At 48.2% G+C, this 24,009-nt stretch overlaps 1 protein-coding gene across 4 annotated transcripts in view; it reads left to right on the top strand.

The window, feature by feature from the left end:
* TRIM66 (tripartite motif containing 66) overlaps positions 1-24,009 on the top strand; it is a 46,972-nt gene that overhangs the window by 6,637 nt on the left and 16,326 nt on the right. For 2 of the 4 annotated variants that reach the window (XM_065882019.1, XM_065882018.1), the window contains exons 2-10: positions 9,071-9,175; positions 10,643-10,790; positions 11,698-11,830; positions 12,135-12,251; positions 13,829-13,943; positions 14,483-14,629; positions 16,821-16,938; positions 18,331-19,205; positions 20,541-20,702. In XM_065882019.1, the coding sequence (XP_065738091.1) occupies positions 9,167-9,175; positions 10,643-10,790; positions 11,698-11,830; positions 12,135-12,251; positions 13,829-13,943; positions 14,483-14,629; positions 16,821-16,938; positions 18,331-19,205; positions 20,541-20,702 (1,824 nt within the window). In that variant the 5' untranslated portion in view covers positions 9,071-9,166. Of the gene's footprint in view, positions 1-1,400; positions 1,408-9,070; positions 9,176-10,642; positions 10,791-11,697; positions 11,831-12,134; positions 12,252-13,828; positions 13,944-14,482; positions 14,630-16,820; positions 16,939-18,330; positions 19,206-20,540; positions 20,703-24,009 lie in introns of those variants that run through there. The other 2 variants (XM_065882020.1, XM_065882017.1) reach the window with 2 other exon arrangements.

Below are 24,009 nucleotides of genomic sequence, written 5' to 3'. Positions count from 1 at the left end.
CTGCATTCCACTATGGGTACTTTCTTGACACAGAAAGCTTACTTCACAGTCAGGTGGTTCCTAGGAGCATGGACTCTGAAGGCTGTGGATCATCCATCTCCAGCTTCAATCTGTCACCTGGCTCTTATGCCCAGATTCTGACTCTTGTCTTAGATCTGCTACCTGTTCCTGCCACACAGTCCCTGGATCCCCCTGCCTGACCTTACTTCACCTATTGCCTTTGTGGATTATGCTCCCAAATCCTCTAGCTTCAACTCTGATCACTCTCGCCTATCCTGAGCTTGAATTTCTAGCTACCTAAAGGGCTCCTAATTGCTTGCAGTTCAGAACAGAAGCTTAGCATGGCCTTTAAGGCTCTTCCCAGTCTGACCCCATGCTAATTTTAGAGCCTCATCTGTCATTCCTCTGCACGGGCTAGCTTTATCACTCATTCCCTGAGGGGCCTCGTATTTTGTCATCTGTAATCCTCTGTTTATGGTGTTCCCCCCTTCTGAAATGTCCTTTCCTTGTTTGTTACATCCTACCCCAAACTGAAGTTCTAGCTCAAATGTGACCCAGTTAGCAGAACTAGAGCACACAGGGATGGGAGTTGACTTGGGAATAAGCAGGATCCCCATTACCAGAATGGAACCTCAAAGGGAGAAACTAAACAAAGTAGCTGTTGCTTTAGTTCGGGGGTCAGCAAACCTTTTCTGTAAAGGACTAGATAGAAAGTATTTTGGGCTCTGCAGGTCATAGAGGCTCTGTTACAACTACCCAACTCTGCCACTGCGGCACAAAAGCAGTCATAGTATGGAAATGAATGCGCATGACTGTGTTCTAATAAAAGTTTATTTACAAAAACAGGTGAGCTATAGTTTTCTGACCCCTGTTTTAGGCTCTGCCTGGGGAAATTGGGTGGATTTGAACCTGTGGGTGGCATCAAGTAGGAATAGCTGTGTAGGAGCCAGGCAGGGCCAGAAAAATATGAAAGGGAATCACAGGTAGGGGATAGTGTTAGCATGAGGCACAGGGAGGAGAGGGCAGGAGGAACAGAAGGGCGTTAACTTTGGTTGGAATATAGGATTGCTTGAAGGAGAGAAGTAGGAACTCTGTTTGGAAAGGAAATTTAGAGCCAAATTTCCTTTCCAAACAGAAGGGTCTTGACCAATTTAGGCTACTCAGTAGACAGTGGGGAGCCATTGAAAGTTTTGGGTCAGTGGAATATAATCAAATCTGTATTTTTGAAAAGTCTTTCTGGCTTCCTGAGAAGAATGAATGGAGGAGACAAGACTGGATGCAGTAAGACCTGCTAGGAAGCTACTGTAGTTGTCCAGGCCACTGGTTCCTGATGACTGGTCCTTGAACCAGTGCTGGTCTGGATGCCCAAGAATTATTTGGGAAACTTGCTAAAAACATAGATTCCTGGTCCTGTACCCACACCCAAGAGATTTGGATTTGGATTTGGTAGATTCGGGATTTCTAACAAACCCTACAGATTTGTGAATCATTGGTCCAGCAAGGCAGAATGAGGCCTGATCCTTTTAAGAAGGAATGGATGCCAGAGAAAGTAGGATACAGGTACGATTAGATTTGGCAACTGCCCTCTTCCTCCTCCTGTTACCTATCTCTGTTCATGGCAGCCCATCCATGTGACCCTTTTTCCTTCACACACCACCACTCCCTTCAGCATCCTACTTTGGTCATGTCCTCTTGGTTCTCTTTGAAACCCACCCCCAATCTCCAGTCCATCAAGATAGTCACAAAGCCAGAACCTTTTTGGGTGGCCTTTGCTTTTAGGATAAATGTCAAGCCTCTTGGCTTAGAATCCAGGGCTTTTCAGGCACTTACTCTACTGCCAGTCTTTCCAAGTTCATTCCCTGTCACTTCCCCTCCGTGCTCTTGAAATTTGCCTGTACTCTGGGCTTTAGCAATTATCCTGGACTCGTAGTCTTGCCCCATCCTAATATCTTTCCTCTAACCTGACCCTGTTTTTCCTTCCTCTTTCTCTCCCAGCTTGTGTGTGACTGTATCTCCCTGGGGGGAGGGGTAGAGTTAGCTGCCGAGGGACACTTCTTAGGACCGTTGTGCATTATAAATGTGTGTCTTCTCCATCTGAAGTCCTAATCCTCCGCTGTGACGGACAATTGGTCACTATGGCAACTGACTGTGACATCACAGGATAAGGACTTCAGGTGAAGTGGCAGGAGCAGGTGAGTGTGTAGGAGACAGACTTTAATGTCTGTCGAAGCCCCCTCACCCCCACCCTCCTTTAGTGCCGGGGGCATGGAGGGCTCTCTCGGGCTCCTGCTGATTTTTAAAATGCTGTGGTGAGAGTGTGTGCCTGGCATCTGCGTGCTGCAGTAGTGTGGGGCTGACAGAGTGTGTCAAGTTGAGCTCTGGCTGTGCAGGCACCGCTGCTGCGTGAGCCTGTTATTCCATTCTGGATTGCTATTTTGATACCCAGATTGCATCATTCTTCCTACGTATAAACAGGGGGTCCCCAGGGCCCTGCAGCTACTCACTTCTCTACCAACACTGTTGTTGTGATGAGCTCTATTTAAATGAGCTGCCGGATCGGGGCAGGTTCCAGCCACACATGAGCACTGTCATTTTGGGGAACATGGAGGGCTGAAGGATTTTTGGATCGAGTCCTAAAAGGCTGAGAGTGATGGCCTCCTGAGCTATGCAGAGGGCGACAGAGCTAGTTCCTGAAAGTTGAAAATCTCGTTTTCTTCCTTCTGAGCTTCTGTTCCAAGGCACCCAGAGGATTAGGAAGGAGATGCAGCTAGGAAGAGTCGCCTCTTTGAGGTCTCCCTCTTGCTGTTCAGTTTGGGAAAAATACTGCAGAGCCTTCGAGATAAACAGGAACAGGAGGAGTCAACCAAGCCCTTTCTTGCAGAAGCGTCTCAGGTGAGCTGGAGAAATGCAGCCCTGGCTGAGGATGCATCAGGCACAGGAGGAGAGGACCCAGGCTGCTCCCCCTTCCCCACCCCGCACCCAGCTCCCTGAGGCTTAGGCCCTGCAGCCCAGCTGGCTGCAGAGTGCAGGGTGGGTGTTCCTGGGCACTTGGTAAGCACCATCCTCTGGGACCTGTGGTGGTCTCACCTGTCGCTCTTCTGACTTCTCCCCCAGGTGTTGCTCTAATCACAGGGCAGCAGGCCCCACAGGTAAGCCTGCTGGCAGCCAGGGGCAGGAGTAGAATCACCTTAGGATCGAAATCTGTCTTTCTAGCAGGGTCTGGGCATCTGGGGAGTGGGTGCAACGTGTTTCTCAAAGGCGGTGCTGCTCTGAGCTATGGGCTAGAGGAAGGCTTTGGGGGCTTGTGTGGTGGGGGCCTTAGCTGATGCCCAGTACCCTGGGGTTGCCTTGGGTGGGAGGGCAGGAATGGTTAGTGAGGATGGCCAGCCTGCCAGAGAATATAACTGGAGTGTTTTTTCTCCTTGCATAGTGTCTGATAGAGGCATACCCCTGACAGAGGTAATCAGGGACTGCTCAGTGTTTCAAGGTGCCACCTGTGATTTACAAGGCTCTGTGGTTTTTAGCTATGTCCCTCCCTCTTTCTGGGCCTCTGTGTCACCATCTTTATGATGAGGGAACTGGGTAGATGAACAGTGGAAAAAGCTAGGTCTGGAAGCTGGGTTTGTCCAGCTTTGGTTCTACAGGTGAGAGCTGGCAGTGGAGCATCAGTCTTCTCCAGGTGATGCCACTGCTCTACTGGAGTCAGAGCTTGGGCCCCAGCGGCAAAGTTGCACGGAGCCCTGGACAAGGGCTCTAGAATGAAGGGCTTTTTAACCCTCAGAGTGTTGCTCAGCACTGAGCTCAGGCTTATGTGCGTGTGTCCCGACCTGGTGTGCTGAGCTGACCCATGCTGGTTTTCTGAGACCTCCTTGGGATTTCTCTCCCACCCCAGCCCCATGCCCAGGTGGTCTTGGCACTGCCGTTCATGTCTAAGGGTGGACTGCCTGGTCTTGGCCCGCCTCCCTTGCTGCCTCACTAAGTCCTGGGCTCAGCACACTCTCTAGGCCCCAGCAGCAGTCGTTGGAGTGCCAGACCTCAGGCTGCACCCCAAGCCTGCTCATGGGTCCTTCAGTGAAGCTGGGAGTTAGGGGACGCAAAAGGTGTCCTCCCATTCCCCACCAACCCCCAGGGTACCTAGGTATCAGGACACCCTTCTGTCTGTTGGGCATCTGCCCTTTTCTCTTCTCTGCCAGAGGGGAAATACATGACGGCTGCATTCAGAGTCTTCCTTAACTTGTTGGAGCCTCTTTAAAACTGGATGAGCTTGCCTTTCTCAGCTGCATGATACAGGGGGCAGGTCTATCCGGCTCAGCCACAGGGGAAAGGGGTACTCTCTCTTTGGCACTGGTCCTCAAACTTGGTTGTACATTGTAATCACCTGGGGAATTTTTTAAAATAAATTTATTTATTTATTTATTTATTTATGGCTGCGTTGGGTCCTCATTGCTGGGCGTGGGCTTTCTCTAGTGGCAGAGAACAGGTACGGGGGCCCCTCATTGCGGTGGCTTCTCTTGTAAAGCCTGGGCTCTACGCGTGCGGGCTCAGCAGCTGCGGCGCATGGGCTCAGCCGCTCCGCAGCAAGTGGGGTACTCCCGAGTCAGGGCCCGGACCCGTGTCCCCTGCACCGGCAGGCGGACTCTCAACCACTGCGCCACCAGGGAGTCCCCTCACCTGGGGAATTTTAAAAAATACTGATGCCTGGCTCCTACCTCCTGAAACTCTGATTTAATTGATATGGGGTGTGGACTGGACATCAGGATGTTTAAAAGTACCTCATATGATTCAAATATGTAACAAAGTTTGAGAACCACTGATCTGTAGAATGAAACTGCCCCCAGATTTATTTTTTCTAGGCAGACAAACTCTGCTTCATTTGCCTTTTCTCAAAGATCATATTTCTTAAAACTTTAAGCATAGCTGGGGCTGGCTTCCAGCTCCTTCTCGATTCCAAGTTCAAAGCTGGGTCCAGGTCATCATTAGAGTCTGATCATTATTATGGAATATTTTACTTAAAATCAAATCATTTAGTTAATTAAAATAAAATTACCTTGTTTATTTACACTTGAATTAGAGAAGAGTATAGCATAGTGGACAGGGCTGAGTTTTAGAGGTGGACAGACTTGGGCTCCAATTGTAGCTCTGCCTCTGCTTTCTATGATCTTTGGTAGGTGACAACTTCTTGGAGCCTCAGTCTATCCAACTATGAAATGGGGACAATGCCTACCTCTAAGAGATGGTTTGACGATTATATAAGACATGTAAAGTGCCTAATATAGGGAGTGGTGGTAAAAGAATAATTTGTCCCATACCTCCCAGGGACCAGAAGTGCTCACTCTTGTGACAGATGGATTGAACATCTTCAGTTTTCAGAGAACCTCTGGTGCCTGTGTGTTCTTCATTCTGGAAGCAGAAGCCCACCCCCTTTGGGGATGGTTGTGTGGCCCCTGGGCCCTGGTCCTGCATTTCTCAGAATTGATATTCTTCTGTATGAAATAAAAGCTCAATGCTGTTGCTTGAATAATTCAAGTAGAAAGAAAAAAGCAATATATCTAAATATTTTATGTAATATGTGATTTAAATATGTATTAAAAACTAAATTAATGTTAAATATTGTAAGCTGATGTTAGGTCATTTTATATATATCCACAGCCCTAAGAGTTTATGTATTCCAATTGTCTAAAAAAAACTTTGTTTTGGTATCCTCATTGAAAAATGGGGAATCCTCTTTAAAAAACAAAGAGCTCAAGGTTGACACAGCTCTATGGGGGTTAGGGACCTTCTGAGGGAAGATAAGAATTTCTGGGCAAAAGTTGTGACACAAAGAGAGCCTATGTCCTCTGTGTCCACTCTGGTCCCCACAGTTGCCCTGGTACCTGTGTGTATCACCGCCACGGTTCTCCAGCCCTGCTGTCTGCTGCAGCAGCCCCTGTTCAGACTGGAGGAGGTCTTAGATCCAGGCCTCCCTCAGCCACAAGCCTGTCCCTGACTTGCTGACAAGGGTGACTGTCTGTCCCTTCCCATCTTGCCCAGGGGAATATTTCTGAAGCCTGGTTGCAGTAAGCAGAGGAGGAGGGTTGGATAATCCATACTTCCCTTCTATTCCCATTCCCCTCATTTAAGGGTGTAGAAAGTACAGTTCAGAGAAAAGGGGTCGCTTACCTAAGGTTGCACAGTCAGTGACAGTCCTGGGCCTGGAACCCACATCTCCCAGTTCACAGCCTTTCCCAAGCCCCACACCTCTGCTCTGGATCAGACCTGATTCCTTTATTTTCCTGGGCTGGTTTTTTCCACCACCCCGAAAACTTCCAAATGGCTTTTGACTACTTTCATTGGCTGTGAGTGCAAGGAACACACTTGGAATACTCAAGCCCACAAGAAACATAAAAATCATGCAATATCTTTTAGTCTCAAATTGTGGATTATTTTTGTATGTAGACATATGAACAGATAGTTAAAATACAATGTGATATTTGTTGTACTAGAAGGATGTTCAGGATGCTGTGGGAACCCTGAAGAGGGAATAATTAACTCTTCCCAAGGGAAATCAACACTGCTTCTCAAAGGTAGAATATTTGAACAAGTTTGGAAGGTTGAATAGGAGCTTATCTGAAAAGGAGTGGGGCAGCAAGAAAGAGTGTTTTAGGGAGAGGGAACATTCACTTTCACAAACCGAGAGTTATGCAAAGGTTTGGCGCATTTAGGGATAGCAGAGGTATTTGGCATGGCAAGGACATAGGGTGTGTGGCAGGTGAAGCTAGAGATGAGACTAGAGAGAGTTAAGGCCAACTCAGAAAGGGCCTTGAGTGACAAGCTGAGGATTTCGGTCTTTAAGGCCGGGGAGGTACAGGATGTGTGATGAGGCCTTGTCTGATCTATTCAGTTATTTCTCTCTTTCTCATGCTGATAATGAGGCTGTATGACTATGACAAATGTTTGAGCATCTGGTACCAGGGAGTCGGAAACCTTTTGGAAATTATTTCCAACAATTAGAACAGCATTTCTGACCTGGGAGTAGATGAGGAGGATCTTCCCTGGGCAGCCAGGTGGTAGGGAGGGACAGTCACGTGATTCCCCTGGATGATGCCACCTGTAGAGAGCATCCTTCTCCACCACGGGCCACTGTTCTTGACAGGCAGGAGAGTATCTCGGAGATTGCAGATCCAGTTCTGTCATTAAAGTCCATGGCTCTGTGGAGGCTAGGGGAGGGGTTTTTTGCGGGGCAGGGGAGCGGAGTGGTAGGTGGGGGAAAGAAGAGTATTAAAATATTATTTTTCATGATTTTGTAGATTTTGATTTTTCCAGAATATATCAGTTATCTTTTGCTGCATAAAAAACCACTCCAAAACTTGGTGGTCAAAACAACAACCAAGCTTTATTTATGATTCTACAGGTTGAGGGTTTGGGCTGGGATGCTCTTGGTAGTTCTTCTGGGCTGGGCTTGGCTTGGCTAATCTCTGCTGTGCTTACCCATGTCTGTGTTCAGCTGGTGGGTCAGTTGGGGCTACTTGGTTTGTGACGGCTGCAGGTGGGATACCTGAGACAACTGAGGCCTCTCTCCACATGGTTTCTCATCTTCCAGCAGTCTAACCTGGGGTTGTTCACGTGGCAGTCTTAGAGTTCTGAGGGCGAGAGCAGTCATATAAAGCCACTTGAGGTCTGGGCTTAGAACTTAGTGTCATTTTTGCTGCATTCTGTTGGCCAAAGCGGGTCATGAGGGCAGCCTAGCTTCAAAGGATAGAGAAGACTCCACTTTTAATGGATAGGATTGCAAGGCATGGACACAGGGAGGAGGAGAATTTGTGACCACTTTTTCAATCTCCCTCTCAGACTATCTGACTTTCATCACCTGGGAGAGTTGATAATTGAGGTTATTGCCCTACCATGAATGGGATATGAGAAATCTTTTGAATTCAAAGTCAACATTCATGGAGGATCATGTGAATTCTCAAGTATTGTTTAATTCAGTCCTCATAGCCACTCCTGTTTTTCCTTTCTGTTTTACATATGAAGAAACTGGGGCACGGAGGAGTTAAGTGAGACTAAGTGACTTGCCCAACCAAGGTCGCTGAGTGGTAGACCTAGTGTTTGGGCTTAAGTCTGTGTGCCTGCAAGTCTAGAGCAACTGCCATTGTATCATTTTGGTGACATGGGGCAGAGAAGACTGTGGTGGTATTGCTGCATGCACTGGCATAGCCAGCCGCTTTTCAGGTTGTCCTCATCCCTGGGCGCAGGCACCTGGCCCTCCTCAGGAAGCTCATCTCCTTGTACCCAGTGGGCTGAGCGCCAGTGGGGTGGACCTGAAGTACTACAATCTCCAGGGTGGCAGTGTCATGCTGCTTATATAGTTCAGGAGTCCACCATGCTGGTGAATGTGTTGGAGACTGCTGCATTTCTCTGGGGAGAGGGGAGTAGGACAAGATGTTCATGTTCACGGGTGAAACACACATATATGTGGTGCACCCAACATGGACTGGGTGGAGAAGGCCCAGCAAAACCTCTTTGAGCCCCAGAGGCAGACCAGTTGGTATTGGTTGTAACAAGAGAAGAATACCTCCTAGATGAGCAGGCGGGGAGTCCTTGCCTTTCTCTGGCTAGAACCTTCTTGGAAGCTCTAGCTTTGAGATCTTTAAAGTGATTCTACTACACAGTAATGTAAGTGGCTGGAGCTGTGCCCTGGGCTAAACTGACCCCTTTGAACTTAGCCAGTAGTGGGAACTAGGCTCTCAGGACTGTGGAATGCAGAGTGGGAGCAGCAGGAAGGCACCTGATTATCAGAAGTGGAGCAGGGTTGGGCCTCTAGTAACATGGCTTGTAGGGAGGAAGGGAATGTAGGATCAGGCAAAGATGAGGATGTGGGAAGTTCTGTAGGGCAGGCCGCTCATTGGATGGTCATGTCCAGAGCACCTAGATGGTAAGTGCAGGCTATGGCATCAAACATATTTCATTTTGGCCCAAGTGGTATTGGTACATACCTTGGTGTTGTGTATTAGAAAGCCTTGTGTCTAGGTCCTATGTTATGTATAATCTGCAATGTTGCCCTGACTTTGCTATCTTTCCCACCTTCTCCCAGAGCTCATCTCCTGTCCTGGGTGTAAGCGAGTATACCTTACCAGGGATGTAACTGAACATTTTTTTGCTGCAGTGCTTTTCTTCTGAGCAATCCAAGATGGCCAGGGTAAGTCAGGACAAGCAAAGAAACAGCTGATCCTGTTCAGAAATCTATGGGACCCCTGTCCATAAGTCTGTCTGTCCACCCATCACTCCATCTGACTTGTTACCCTTCCACCAGTGTGCCTACTCATCCATCCATCCATCCATCCATCCATCCATCCATCCATCTATCCATCCATCCATTTATCCATCCATCCATACTTCTATCCAGAAGAGAACCAAAATGTTTCAGTTGGGGAAGCAAAATTGGGGTGTTTTCTCTCTCTTATAGCTCTTACTGAAAACTATGGGTACTAAGCTTTTATTCCCCACCCTCCAGCCACCCCGGCGCACTGAGTTGAAACTCATGCACAAGCCTGGGTTAAATGGGTTCATCAGTTATGCTTATATTTAACAACTAATGCCTGAGTTTCTGAAATTTCACATCACTTACTGACTGGTATCCCTTCTGTTCCTCTCTCCACTGGGGTATCCTTGCCCACTACATTTTATTCATTTGCCGTTTTACTTACTTGCACCTGTATTAAATTCTTACTGAATGTCTGATATGCCAGGGCCTGGGTGCTAGGAAGACAGAGACCCATATCTCTACCCTCAAAGGGTTCATAGTCTGGTCAGTAAAACTTGTATTTCTCCTCTTTTTTCTTTTTCTTGCTGTGGGTTTGTCAGACCGCAGTGTGAGGACGAAGCTGTCAGGATCCACATCCGTTTGGTGGCTTGTATTATTCAGGCACAGACAGACTAATTTTTCTTCTTCTCCACCTTTTATATCAGCCCTGCATGATATTTGCTGACCAAATGAATGAACATTTGTACTAGAAGAAGCCTAGGGATTCTTGGTCCTGGCAAGCCGCAGCAGTGGAAACACAGCTCTGAGAGTTGGTCCATCTCACTTTTTCCTGGCTGTGTACGATCATCCTTTTCTGTACTCATACAGCTGCAGCTTCTTCCTCTCCATAGGCACATTGCAGTTTTCGCTTTCGCCTGTGCTTTCCATTTTCCTCCCTTGTCTGCCTGGTGAACTTCTACTTGTCATTCAATATCCAACTCAAATGTCACCTCTTTATGGAAGCTTTCCTGGCTGCTCCTGGATGGAACTCCTGGAAACCTCTCTTTGCTTCCTTAGCACTTGGTGCATGCTTTCATCACAGCATTACCCACCGAATGTCTGCCACCCCGTCCAGGCTGTGTGTACCTTGAGAGCAGATCCTTGCCTTGTTCATCTGCGGATCCTCAGCTGCAGCCCAGGACTTGTGTGAATAGCTCCTGAGGGCAGTACTCTTAGTCACAAAGGGCGCTTTCCCTCACACGCCCCTGCGTCACTCCCAGGCAGCTCTCCAGAATTGACTGCTCTCCAAAAGAGTGGAGGAACAGCCCTGCAGGACCCCAGTGCCTAGAGTATTTACCACTCATAAAAGCAGGCCCAAGTGATGAAGATACTGTCAGTAATTCCAGAACTCTCTACCTCTAGAACTGCTCCGAGTGCAAGGAGAAGAGGGCGGCACACATCCTCTGTACCTACTGCAACCGCTGGCTGTGCAGCTCCTGCACGGAGGAGCACCGGCATGGCCCTGCCCCTGGGGGCCCACTCTTTCCCCGGACCCAGAAGGGATCTCCAGGTATCACTCCTCACCCTCTCCACTAGCTCACACGCACTTAAGTAGTAGCAAACCGTAGAATCTTTGGAGAATAGCTCTCTGACCTCGTTTCCCTGCTGGGGGTGAGAGTAGGGGTGGTCTCAGAGCCTTTCCTGAAGGAAAGCTGTCCCCTGCAGAGTCACATCACAGTGTAAACTCACTCTAGGCTCTCCCTGCTGGGGGGGCAGCGGGGGCGTGGGTGAGGGTGGGTGAGGCAGTGCAGGGAGGAATAGTCTCGAATTACCACGGAAGGTAATTGAGTTCCCTATCTTTCACCTCAGTTTCAAGCAAACGGCCCTCACTTCTGTTTAGTTACTTGATTAATTCAGCAGCCTGTATCAGGGTTTGTCCATTTATCCATCCAGCACCATCTGTTTTAAGTGACAGTCTTCTTGAAAGTCTTTTCTCAAGGCCCTCGAACTGTGAGAAGGGTTTTACCTTCATCAGACAGGAACCAAAGTTCATGACCCATGTGATCTGGTCTGGAGCCTGGCAAGGTTGGGTAGCTTGTTTCAGCCTCACCATAACAGAATCCTGGTTAATGAGGAGATTTAGGTTGAGTTTTAGAGGACTCACTATTCTGCAGGAGATCCATGTGCAGCAGGTAGCAAGCCCCTTCCTCAGGCTCACCAGGTGGTGGGATGCCTGGGGCTTGATGGCCAGTTATTTCTGGACAGATGGGCAAATCCAGCCAGTCTAAGCCTGCCTTCCTCCTTGTGTTTCTGGAACCTCACTGGCCCAGAGAGAGGCCTCCCTTACTTGGTACCACCTTCCCTCCAAGCTCTGTGTCTTCCCTGTGTCCATGGAGGGCTGAGGGTTGCTCAGTGGAACTTAAACTAAGAGGTCTTCCTGAGCAAGAGAAGCCCACTTTCTCCATCTTCTCTGGCAGGAGTGAATGGTGGTTCTGGAGACTTCACCTTGTACTGTCCTCTACACACACAGGAAGTGCTCAAGCTATTCTGCGAGACCTGTGATGTGCTCACATGCCATAGCTGCCTCATGGTGGAACACAAAGAACACAGGTGGGGCCCAAAGGGGACCCGGGAGGGCTCTGGACTCTACCTGTGAGAGCGCTGGGCTCCCGGTACTTCAGAATCCTCCCCCTGCTCAAGCCAACCTTCAGCCCCTGGGCTGAAGTTTTTCCCTGTTCCTGTTGTGGGCTTTCTCTGGAGAAGGCCTGAAGGGCCAAGAGTCTCTGACTCACTACATGTAACCCCAGCCTCCATGGACCTGGCTGAGACAATGCACTGTGGGGATTCTCACTTGGCTGGCGTGCTCAGAATAAGACTCAGTCCTCCTCAGCTTTTTCTCTGCCTCCTACTCTAGGTGTAGACATCTTGAAGAAGTTTTGCAAAACCAGAGGATGCTTCTGGAAAGTGTGACTACACAGGTGGCGCATAAGAAATCTAGTCTACAGACATCTGCAAAGCAAATTGAGGACAGGTAACATCGGCTAGCCCCTTGCCAGCACGGGAAATGCTCTGTTCCCTCTCATCCTGGGTCACAGTACTAGGATGGAGTACTTATAAGGAAGACATGCGGACATTGGCATACCTGACCGTAGAGGTCTCAGTGCCAGGGAGGGGGTTTTGGGTCATCACTTGGTGAATGGGGCCAAGCTAGGTCAGGATGATCACAGTGAGCCTGGGCTAAAGTACATGCCTTCTGCAAGTGGCCATGAACTAGCCAAAGGTAGGTGCTTAAGAACAAGGGCACAGAGTAGATATTGGGGAAGAGAGTGCTGCTTATCATGTGGGTACAAGTCAGTGGCAGTCTACCCTTTATCACCCCTTTCCCAGTGTTTTCCATATAAACCTACGCATGACATGAAATCATCTGTATTTTCTGTGGAAAGAGAAATAAGTGTGTACTGAGAGATCATCACGACAGGCACTGGGTTGGGCATCATGCATGCATCATTTTGATCAATTCTTATAATTCTTTGAGTTGGGGTTATCTCCATTCTACTGATGAGGAGGCTAAGGTTCAGAGAGGTTAGGTGACTTGTCTGAGATCACACAGCTAGTCAGAGACTGAGCTGGGTTTAGAAGCTAGGTCTATGTGGCTTCAAAGCCCATGTTTGTTTGTTTTTAATGGCTTTTTTAAATGGCTTTAATGACTTTATATATAATTTATATACCATAAAATTGCCCTTTTAAAATGTACAATTCAGTGAGTTTTTTTGCATATTCATAGAGTTATACAACCATTATTACTGTCTATGTTTTTTTAAAATATATTTATTTTTAGCTGTGTTGGGTCTTCATTGCTGCGCATGGGCTTTCTCCAGTTGCAGCAAGCGGGAGCTACTCTGTTGTGGTGTGTGGGCTTCTCATTGTGGTGGCTCCTCTTGTTGCAGAGCACAGGCTCTAGGCGCACGGGCTCAGTAGTTGTGGCACACGGGCTTAGTTGCTCCGTGGCATGTGGGATCTTCCCGGGCCAGGACTCAAACCCTTGTCCCCTGCATTGGCAGGTGGATTCTTAACCACTGGACCACCAGGGAAGTCCCCTACTGTCTACTTTTGAAAGACCCTTTTTATCACCCTAAAAAGAAACCCCATACACGTTAGTAGTCACTCCCCATTCACTGTGCAGCATCCCCAGCACTTGGCAACCGTTAGTCTACTTTCTGTCTCTACCTATGCTCATTTTACTGCATGATGCTGTTTAGTGACGCTGTTTACATGAAGTCATATCTGTACTCACTCTCTCTGTCCTGCCTCTAGTGCTGTGCGAACTGGTGAGCTACTGGGTTGACCTGGGCGTGGCCCTGCAGTTTACCTAGAGAAAACTGCGTTGAACTTTGGGCCATTGTCCCATTTAGATCAAGTGGGCTGGGTTGTACAAAGAGTGGGATGGGTGGTGGAGGAAGGTTCTTGTTTCTTTACATTTGGTACCTGGTGGGCCCTGATCTCAGTATGCAGCCTCCACACTGTAGGCTCTTACATTTGCTGTCTGTAGGCCCTCATAGGCCTGGGGGGAAGGGCTCACCGTGCTCTGTCTCATCCTGTTGTTTACAGGATTTTTGAGGTGAAGCATCAGCACAGGAAGGTGGAAAACCAGATCAAAATGGCCAAGATGGCTCTGATGAACGAGCTGAACAAACAGGCCAATGGGCTCATAGAGGAGCTGGAGGTATATGTGAGCAGATGGATGGGTTCTGTGCTCTCCCTGGGGCAGAAACCAGGCACACATCAACCTTGTCTCAGGGCTCAGAGATGCCTGGGCTAGAATTCAGATGTGTAGTTTCCATAGCTCTCTGCTGCTCCCTGTATCTTACAATGTCCAGTCTAATTTTGGGAAGTTGGCTCATTAAGGGCTAGAGAATCAGATCAAACTCCCATTAATGCTGTGGCAGTAAGGCAACTGCCTTCCTGGACTATGCAGGGTTATAGCCTTGAAAGAGACATGAAACAAGCTATGCCCAAGAGATGCAGACACCCATTCATTTTCTCATTCATTTATTAGCCATTCCATGTTTGTACCATAAAGTCTACCTACCCTGTCTCCCTCCCTCCCTCCATCCCTCAGCAGCCCATGTCCTCCTCTCAGTGCAGTTTCATCTGATTCCGTCTGTGTTTACACTGATACACACAGACCACCAGACTTCCCAAGCATGTGGCCTGCAGTCCAAGAACGGGATCAGGGACTCTGTCTTCTCTCTTCGTAACCAGGGCATTACTAATGAAAGGAAGCGGAAGCTGGAGCAGCAGTTGCAGAGCATCATGGTTCTCAACCGTCAATTTGAGCATGTGCAGAATTTCATTAATTGGGCTGTCTGCAGCAAAACCAGCATCCCTTTCCTTTTCAGCAAAGAGCTGGTAAGAAGAACTCCCACTCCTCAATCACTGACTTTGGGTTAGTAAGTGAAAACCATCTTTGACCAAACCCCACAGTGCAAAGGACCCAGGTGCTGGAATAGACCTGCCTTCCTCCAAGCAACTCAGCTGGGAAGTTCTGTAGTTCTGTCTTAGGTCATGGATCCAGGCATTAATACTAGCAGTGTGCTGAACATTCCATAGGAAGTTATTTGGGTTTAAATGGGACCTAAGAGGAAAGGAGGAGTTGAGGATGACATTGAAGTGTTGGGCTTGGGAGGGTGGTGATCCCCAGGAAAAGAAGCAAGAATTTTGAAGGATGTTGATGGGGTTTATATTTGGATATGTTGAAGCGAAGGTGCCTATAGGGCATCTAAAGGGAGCTGTCCCGAATCTGCTTTGATAGATGGGTCCAGAAGTCAGAAGAAAAGTCAGGGTTAGAGAGAGAGAGATGTGGGAGTCACTGGGATATCAGTGATATTGGAAGACTGTGTGAAGGAAGAAGAGAAGAACAAATCTGGAGCCCAGTGAAATGCCGTCATTTTCACATAGACAGAGGAAGAAGATGAGTGAAAGAGGTGAGAAGCAAGCATCAGAGGTGAGAGGAGAAATAGGAGAGTGTGGTGCACAGAAATTAACAGAGTTTCACATTTTAAGTAATCGGTGTTATCATTGCCACATAGGTGAAGGGACATGAGTAGTGAAGCGAAGCCTTGAGGTCTGGGAATCAGGAGGTCCCTGGTAATCTTTTGGAAGACGTTCCCACAAAGTAGAAGGGTCAAAAGCTAGAATGAGGAAGCTGAGGATGGGAGGTGAGGAAGTAGAGACAGAAGTGAAAAGAAGGGAAGTAAGAAGGTAACTTGAGAAGGAGACAGGGTTGGAATACTTTTTTAAAGTAAGGAAGACATTTGCACATCTTTATTCGGGAGAAGTTGTTGAAGGTAGAAGAGATGTGTGGTAGAGGAAGCATACTGGAAGGGCAGAAAGAAGTGGGATCTAGAGTGACCTGGTCGACCTTAAACAAGAGGCACTCCTTTCCTCTGAGATCAGAGGACAGGAAGGTGTCAATATAATGTAGTTAAGTTTGGAGATAGGAGGGATACAAGTTTGAGGGAAATTGTCTTTTATGGGTTTTTTCACCCTCTGTGAAGTAGGAGGTGATAATGAGAGGGTTAGGCATTGGGTAAATGACATTGAGGAGAGAAGTAAAAATTTTAGATAGTCATTAAGGACCATGGTAGAGGAAGCTGACAAGATAGGAAGTGACAAGGAGAAAGACTGAAGAGTACCCCTGAGGGTAATGATCAGTGTAGCGACCCCAGATAACATGGCTTTGGGATGGCTGGATTGACCCAAGGTCAGACATTGGGGATGGGAAGGGAACTAGGGCACTAGTGACATTGTTACTGAAAATGATGGAAAGCTGGGACGACCCTATGGACTGAGGGAGCAGGGCTTGGGGAGTCCAATGAGGCTGAAGAGCATGCTCAGAAAGAGTGAGAGCTGGTTATGATCAGGGGGTAGGTGGTTGGAGTTTAAGGTCTCATAGGTAGAATGGTTCTAGATGATGAAAATGGTCTAGATATGGTGAGTGAACTGAAAAGAGAGGTGAAGGTGATTTACATTAAAGAGATCAAGGAAGTAAGAGGCCAAGATGCTGATTAGGACATTGGTTAACTAGATGTTGTCAGGGCAGTTGGATACTTGCCAAAGTCCTAGATAAATGGGAGAGTTAGCGATAGGAGATAGATGAAAGGGATGAGGGAGGAAGAGGGCAGTTGACTAGGATGTAATGGAGTTTTACAAGTGGATGGAAGGACAGCTATGGGGAACTCAAAGAACGTCTGACCCCATTGGCTTTTCATGTGAGATTATGGTAGAATGAAAGGAACGCTCTTGAGAGGCTTCCAGGCAAGTGATATTCTGAGGGAGAATTAAAATCATTTGAGGCCTGGAAGAGATAAGAATGTAGGCTTTCCATAAGCCTCAGTAAGAAGAAGGGGATCAGTAGGGGTGGGGGAAAGCAAAGGAATGTGAAGATACTAAGGTGTAAGGAAATAAGCAAGCATATGGGGGAGGACCACAGGCTAAACAGCCAGGACTTTGGCCTTCAACTTGTCCAAAGAGTGAGGGAGAGGGCGTTGTCATTCAGGCACAAGATGCCCAGAGAAATGACCTTTGGTGCTGTTGTCAGATTGTGTTTCAGATGCAGCGATTGCTGGAGACCGACTGTAACACAGACCCTGGTTCCCCTTGGAGTATCAGATTCACCTGGGAGCCTAACTTCTGGACCAAGCAGCTGGCTTCCCTTGGTGAGCCCAGGGCCTACTCTGTGGGCCTGTGCATGATTGCCAAGAACACATATAGACCATCTGCTTAGCTTACTGGGTAGATCAGCATATGCCCAAGAGAAAGCACTCCCTGAGACTGCCAGAGCAAACCTGAATGACTGGGGGTGATGAGGGTAGGGTTGGGGTGGGGGTGGCGAGAGTTGATAGCATAAATAGCAATGGCAATACAGGACTTTTGTAACAGGACCAGCTGAGATCTGAGCTTCCTATTCTGCATGAATGTCCCTCTTCCCTTGTTTTCATTGCTAGAAGAGGAGACAAGACAGTGGCCCTACTCTCCAGAATGCTGTATGGCAGTACACGTGTGTGGGCACAAACAGAGATATTTCAGCAACACAGAGAGGAGACAGACAGTGTCACACATGTCCTTTGGAGTTGAGATATAAGCAGATAATTCATGACCTTGTGCATTTTTCTCCCCTGCTGCAATAACTTGCTGGCATTCAGTCTTTAGGCAGAATGTAGACAACTTGAAGTTGTGCCTGTGTTGACAACCTAATGGTACGTTTGTTAAACTAATGGCCAACTGCTACCTTCATCCAGGCTGTTATTCTCAGTGAAAGTGTTTTGAACTTAACAGAGCGATAAATGATATATTTAGGTTTATTTTTTGCTTCCCTTACCCTTTTGATTTAATTCAACAGACCTTTGGTGAGCACCTGCTCTGAGTCAGGCCCCACCCTGGCCACCAAGTGACCAAAGGTGAATAAAACACACCTCCTGCCCTCAAGACACTTGGTCTTCCCCAGATAAGCCTCAGATGAGCTGAAGGAGCCGTTAGCCTGAAACAGCAATGGATATCATCTACTCATGTATGAGGGCGCAGGGGCCTCAGTCCGCAGCACTGGCGCCTGGCATTGACGCTGGTGTTAGAGCTTCCCCACTCTCTTCCATCCTACTTGCCCAACACACAGTTCCCCAGAACCATATTTGAAGACTTGCTCATTTGTCCTGGGGATGAATCTCCTTTGCCACTTTCCAACACACTCCTTCTTCTCCCCCAGTGTTGATTTTTTTTGGTCTGAGTCTCTCTTGGGCTATTCTGTTAAGAAAGAAGTAGGTGCTCTTTGAGGGAGCCCGTGGTTTCTCTAGTGAGATACAGAGTCAGGACTGAGCATCTGGTAAAAGCTGAGCTAACTTCTAAGTGTCCCAGGCCCCAAAAGCAGGTCCATATAGGTCCAATTGCTGGAAGCATTCTAGACTGAGTCTTGGGGATCAGGGGTTGAATTTCTTAATCTCTGCATCTGGTACAAGTTTTTTTGAATGCTATCCTTCGGTCCCAGGAGTGGGAGGTAGCAGAGGGGGAACAACTGCAGATTACCTTTGGAAACACTCTCTATTTTGAATTCTTAGGCTGTATAACTACTGAGGGTGGACAACTGTCCCCGGCAGATGCTCCTGCGTATGGAAGCTTACAGGGACCGTCATCTTTTTATCAAAGCCACCAGTCCCCAGGGGCTCAGCAGGAGACTCTCAGCCATCCCTCACGCAAGTTCCAGCCTCCAGCACTGTGTTCCTCCTCTGTGTACTGCTCCCACTGCTCCCCAGTCTCGCCCTCCTTCAAAGGCCAGGTCCCACCGCCCAGCATACACCCAGCCCACAGCTTTAGGCAGCCCTCCGAGACGGTGCCCCAACAGCTGAGGTCACTGCAGTGCTCCCCGCTGCTGCCCAGGGAAAAAGAACTGCCCTGCCGTCCTCATCCACCAAAGCTACTTCAACCCTGGCTGGAAACCCAGCCCCCTGCGGAACAAGAGAGCACATCCCAGCGGCTGGGGCAGCAGCTGACTTCCCAGCCCGTGTGCATCGTCCCCCCGCAGGATGTTCAGCAAGGAGCCCACGCCCCGCCCACCTTTCAGACGCCGTCTGTCCAGTTGCAGTTGGGCCACCACCAGAAGCTGAAGCTCAGCCACTTTCAGCAGCAGCCGCCGCCTCCGCCCCAACAGCAGCCACGCCCACCTCTCCCTCCATCCCAGCATCTGGCTTCTAGTCAGCACGAGAGCCCTCCTGGGCCTGCCTGTTCCCAGAATGTGGACATAGTGCACCACAAGTTTGAGCTGGAGGAAATGCAGAAGGACCTGGAGCTTCTGCTTCAGGCTCAACAGCCCAGCCTGCAGCTGAGTCAGGCCAAATCGCCTCAGCATCTTCAGCAGACCATCGTGGGGCAGATCAACTACATCGTGAGGCAGCCGGCACCCGTCCAGCCCCAGAGCCAGGAGGACACAGAGCAGGTGAGCCTCAGGGTGGCACGAACACATGTTCTCCCTAGGACAGTGCAGGAATCACAGGGTGCCACAAGAGCACAGTTTCTTCATTTTAGCGTGGCCTTGAGCTCAGCCCTCACAATTCAAGACTGCGCCGGGCTCCACCTCCCATCTCAGGAAAGCTCCAGAGAACGGAGTACTTAGCCCCAACATAGATCTGGGCTTGATACTGTCCAGAGTGGCCTGGCTTAGCCCTGTCCTCCTGAGTGACACTAGGGACCTTGTCCGTGAATGGAACTTCCTGAGCTGTGCTGGATTCTAGCTAGTGCCAGGGCAGAAGGGAGGCTGTCTCTTACCTTTGTAACCTCACTTGCCTTGCTGTAACTTGTGTATCACAGACGGGGGGAAGGGCAGTGAGGGTGTGCCCTACATGCTAGTAGGCAGCAACTTCATAACACTAAGACAGAGACTTAGAGTTTATTCCAAGCCTACTAAGCTAGGAATGTTTTATATACACTGTGCCATTTGTCCTATCAACAGTGTTGTTATGTAGGCATTACCATCTGTTTTTCTAGGCGCAGAAGTGGAGGTCAGAGAGGGCAAGCAGTTTGCCTAGAGATCCTAAAACGTTGAGTGGTAGAGCCAAGACTTGGATCCAGGCCTGCTGACTCTGAAATGCCACAGAGGAGGCCTTGTTCTCTCCCTAGGGGGATTATGAGGGCTGCTCCTCTCTTTTCTCAGCTAAGAGACAATTGAAGAGGTGCAGTTTGTGCCTCTGGGATTTTTGCAGCACTTCACGTCTTCATCCTTAACTCTTGCTTTTCTTTGTCCCCAGAGCTTACTGTTCCAGCCCCTTCCTCCTCCCTGCTCACTTTTTTCATAGTGGTGTCTCCTTTAAACATGTAACCACATTTATATCTTCAAAGCAGCTCTACAGACTTTTACTTTATTACAAAATATAAGGCCTCACATTTATGCTTCAGCACGGGCAGCTTCAGATCATGCTTCAAATGTCTTCCTCTGAGGCTCAGTTCCTTTGAGGGGATATGGAATAATCCTTGTGATGGCAGAGAAGGGTCTAGGGTTTATAGAAGACCATAAACTCTTTAAATGTAAGTCAAAACTGTTATGATTGCTAAGGTGAATATGACAGAGTTAGCTCATAATTCTTGGTTTGGGTTCTGTCCTAAGATTGTCATATTAGGAAGAATTTAGATAAGACTATCTTTCTTTCTGAAAAAATTTCAAGCAGTTCACAATGTGTAGGTGGTAACAACGGGCAGTGCAGGGTGGGCATTAGCCTTTGCTGCTGCTGCTACTCTTTGCGGTAAAACCCACCCAAGTTCTTATTTTCTTCTCCAGGCTACAGATGAGTCCCCAGCATCTGAAGGCCCAAAGCCAACTCTCCCTCTTGACAAGAACACTACTGCTAACTTACCCCAGGCATCTGGGGAAGAAACTCCTCCCAGTGTCCCCCCACTGGACAGCGCCATCCAGCACTCCTCTCCGAATGTGGTGAGAAAGGTACTAACAGAGCCTGCTTTCGCTGACCATACGGGACCCACTGCCAGTCAAGACCCCCGGGACCTGGATGAGGATGATTGGGTGGGGGGAGGAGTGTCCCTGTTCCATCCCTGGATGTTACACAACCCTGACTCATGCCTTCTGTCCTAATGAGTCTGCAAGGTCCTCCTCTACCCCATTTCCACCCACATACACTAAAAATGGGAGCAACTGAGCTTCATTTAGAGAGGGAGGGGAAAGGGAAAGAAAGCCAACTTATTGAACACTCACTCTGTACCTAGAACTGTGCATGGTGCTTCACAGGGTGATTTCACTTAACCTTCCCAACAGTACTGTGAGGTGGGCACCCCAATTTTATGGCTAAGGAAACTGAGATCCAGGGTCCTACAGCTAGTACATGAGAGGGCTAAGGTTTATTTTAAATGAGAATCCAAAGCCTGAACTTTCTTCTGTCTGCAATGAATGAAAATGGGGAAAATGTTTTATGTGGTCCCACAATCCAAAGTTCGTTGGCCTTAGAATTTGGATTAATGGAATTTATTGGGTGAGTGCTCTACAGGGATATCCTGCAGAGGTAGCTGAGCATCTAGGGGCACTGGGATCTCTTGGAGATAAGCTATTGGAGCCCTTCCTGTCCATCTACCTACCTGCGGGTGGAAGCGTTCATGGCAGTAACCCAGAATCCCACGACTCCTCAGCTGTCCTACTCTAACCCCTGCCCTTCATCCCTACCCTGGTCATCCTCCTAGCTGGAACCTCAGTGCTGTGCCGTGCCTTCCCATCAGCCCTACATGTGTTCCTTGGCCCTGTTCCACTTATCCAATTGCCTTTTCTGGTCTAGTCCCCTCAACCTTCCTGGTACTTCCACTCAGTCCTGTACCTGAAGCTCTGTCAGCTATTCTGTATCCTTCCAGCCTGCACCCTCGGTCCTGCAGCATCCCTTAGGCTATACAACTCCAGTTCCACTAGTTGTTCTGTGTACCTACCCTTCATCATGTTTCTCCCAGTAGCACCATTGCCATATATGTCTTAGATCAGTCTAACTCAGTGATACTTGAGAAGAGAATTTTAAAAAGTAAGAGATGGCAAAAATGAAGTGTTACCTTGGAAATCCCTTGAAGTCTGGGCAGGCCTCTGGTACTAATGGCTTTTTGTCTATGCCCATCCTGCCCTATCCTTTTGAAAATTGTCTGGCCTAGAGGCCGTAGAGATGCTGTAAATTGGTCCTTTGTGGCTCTTAGTGGTTTACATTCTCACACCTGGGGTAGATACCTATCCATCCAGCCATCCATCTATCCACCCATTTATGTATTCACTCAATGTTCAAAAAATATATGTTAATCTCCTATTATATGCCAAATATTTTTCTAGGTGTCAGGCACACATTGGTGAATAAAGAGTTTCACACTGGAGCTTATATTCTAGTGGGAGAGATAGTTAAACAAGCAACAACAATAAAGTATGATAAAGTGCCGTGATAGTCATTGGGGTGTATAGAAGGAGCACCTAACTCTGGGAGAAGAGGCTGTTCACAGACTTCCTAGAGGACATGATTTTAAGCTGAGATTTGAAGGAGGAGAAGTTAGGCTGGTGAAGGAGGGACGGGGGAAAGGATAGAATAAATAGTCAAAGGGAATGGCAAGTAGGAAGGTCCAGAAGTGAGAGAAAGCCTGGGGTACTTAGGGGATTTCAGATGATTTGGCTCAGTAGGAACATGAGATACACTGGAGAATGGGAGTGATTGGAACCAGAGTGGTTGGAAGGCCTTGTAAATTATGCTCTGGAGTTGGGATTCAGTCTTGGGGGTTGTGAGGCGTGAATGAAGGATTTCTAGCAAGGAGGGACATGGTTTGAATTAAATTTTGGAAAGGTCACTTTAGTTGTAGTAAGAGAGACCAAAATAGTGCAGAGGAGAAATAGGAGAAGTTGAATGAAATCAGGTAATGATGGGAATGATGAGGCAGCAAGGACTTCAAGAGATCAGATCACAGGAGCTTTTGGGCTTGGAGTCTGACTGGAGCTTTTGGGCTTGGAGACTGACTTGGGAAGTGAGGGAAAGACAGTCCAAGGTATGTCTCAGCTCACTGAGGTGCCATCCACCTGAGATGGGAGCATGGGAAGAAAAGCATATTTGGGGGGGAGGAAAACGTTAAGTTTTGAATTGTTGGTGCTCTCCTGTGGAAGTTACATTATAAGATGAATATAAGATGAATGGAAGGCAGCTAGCTTTAGAGGTCAGTAGGAAGCATGGGCATTGCCAGTGCTCAGCTGGTAGTGGGAGCCATGCTAAAAATGCTTCTGCTTATTTAATGAGTCTCAGTTCTGCTCCTCCACCCAGTACAGAGGAAAGGAGGTGAGCCACACGCAAGCATGGAGTCTGTGCTGCCTGTGTGGGTGGCCCACAGGGCGCTCTGAGCAGTGAGGGGAGGGATGCTGCCCTCCTGTGTGGCTGCAGGGTGGCAGTGGGGTTAAAGAAGATCCTAAGAGCTCTAACTTCTCGTTTTGAGCTGCCCCTGGCCGTTAACCTGGGTTCATGCAGAGGTGTGGAGGGGCAAGTGGCCTGACATTTTTCAGATGTTTTGTAGGCTTCTTTGCGGCTTGGACTCCCAGAAAAAGGAACCTCAAGGTTGCCATCATGGCCCAGAGGAACCTTTGGGTCTACTTGACTGAGAGAGGTACTGCTTATACCCAAAGCTCCTGAAATAAGAAGAAGGGCTTTCTTTTTGAGGGAATTCATTGCCTTGAATCTGGGATCGGGCAGGTTGGGGGTATGAAGGTCAAGGTTACCAAACAACATTTTGAGCATCTTATCATTGATTGATAATACTTTGTATAGCATTTTCTACTTTTTTCATAGGTTTTTACAAGGATTATTCCATTTTATCTCTTTGTTTATCCTAGCAGTACTATGAGGAAGCCGCTTTCTTACTCCCCTTTGGAAGATGTGGAAACTGAGACACAGAGAGGTTCAGTGATCACCTAAGAGTTACACAGCCAACTATTGGCAGTGTTAGGACCAGAGCACAGGTTCCTGCCTCAGCCCTGTGTTCAATGATTAGGTTAAATTGCCTCTCTCTGTGCACTGCAGTGGGAGAAGTAGGACTCCATGTGGCCTCTCACCTGCTGGATTTTCCTATCTTTATACTCTCTGAAGTAGCCTGAGGCCTTGCTGGGGAGAGGTCTTAGGACCCAGCCTAGTTTGGTCTCGGCTATCTTTATCTGGTAAAGGCATTTAGCCCCCAGCCCACTCCTCAGCCTGTACTGGCCTGTGAGTGCCGGGGGACATCAGAAGTCTATCTGAGGCCAC

The sequence above is a fragment of the Phocoena phocoena genome, chromosome 8 (genome assembly GCF_963924675.1).
Source record: "Phocoena phocoena chromosome 8, mPhoPho1.1, whole genome shotgun sequence".
Classification (NCBI taxonomy): Eukaryota; Metazoa; Chordata; class Mammalia; order Artiodactyla; family Phocoenidae; genus Phocoena; species Phocoena phocoena.
The sequence above is the reverse complement of the archived record's forward strand: the minus strand, read 5'-3'. Positions and strand labels throughout refer to the sequence as shown.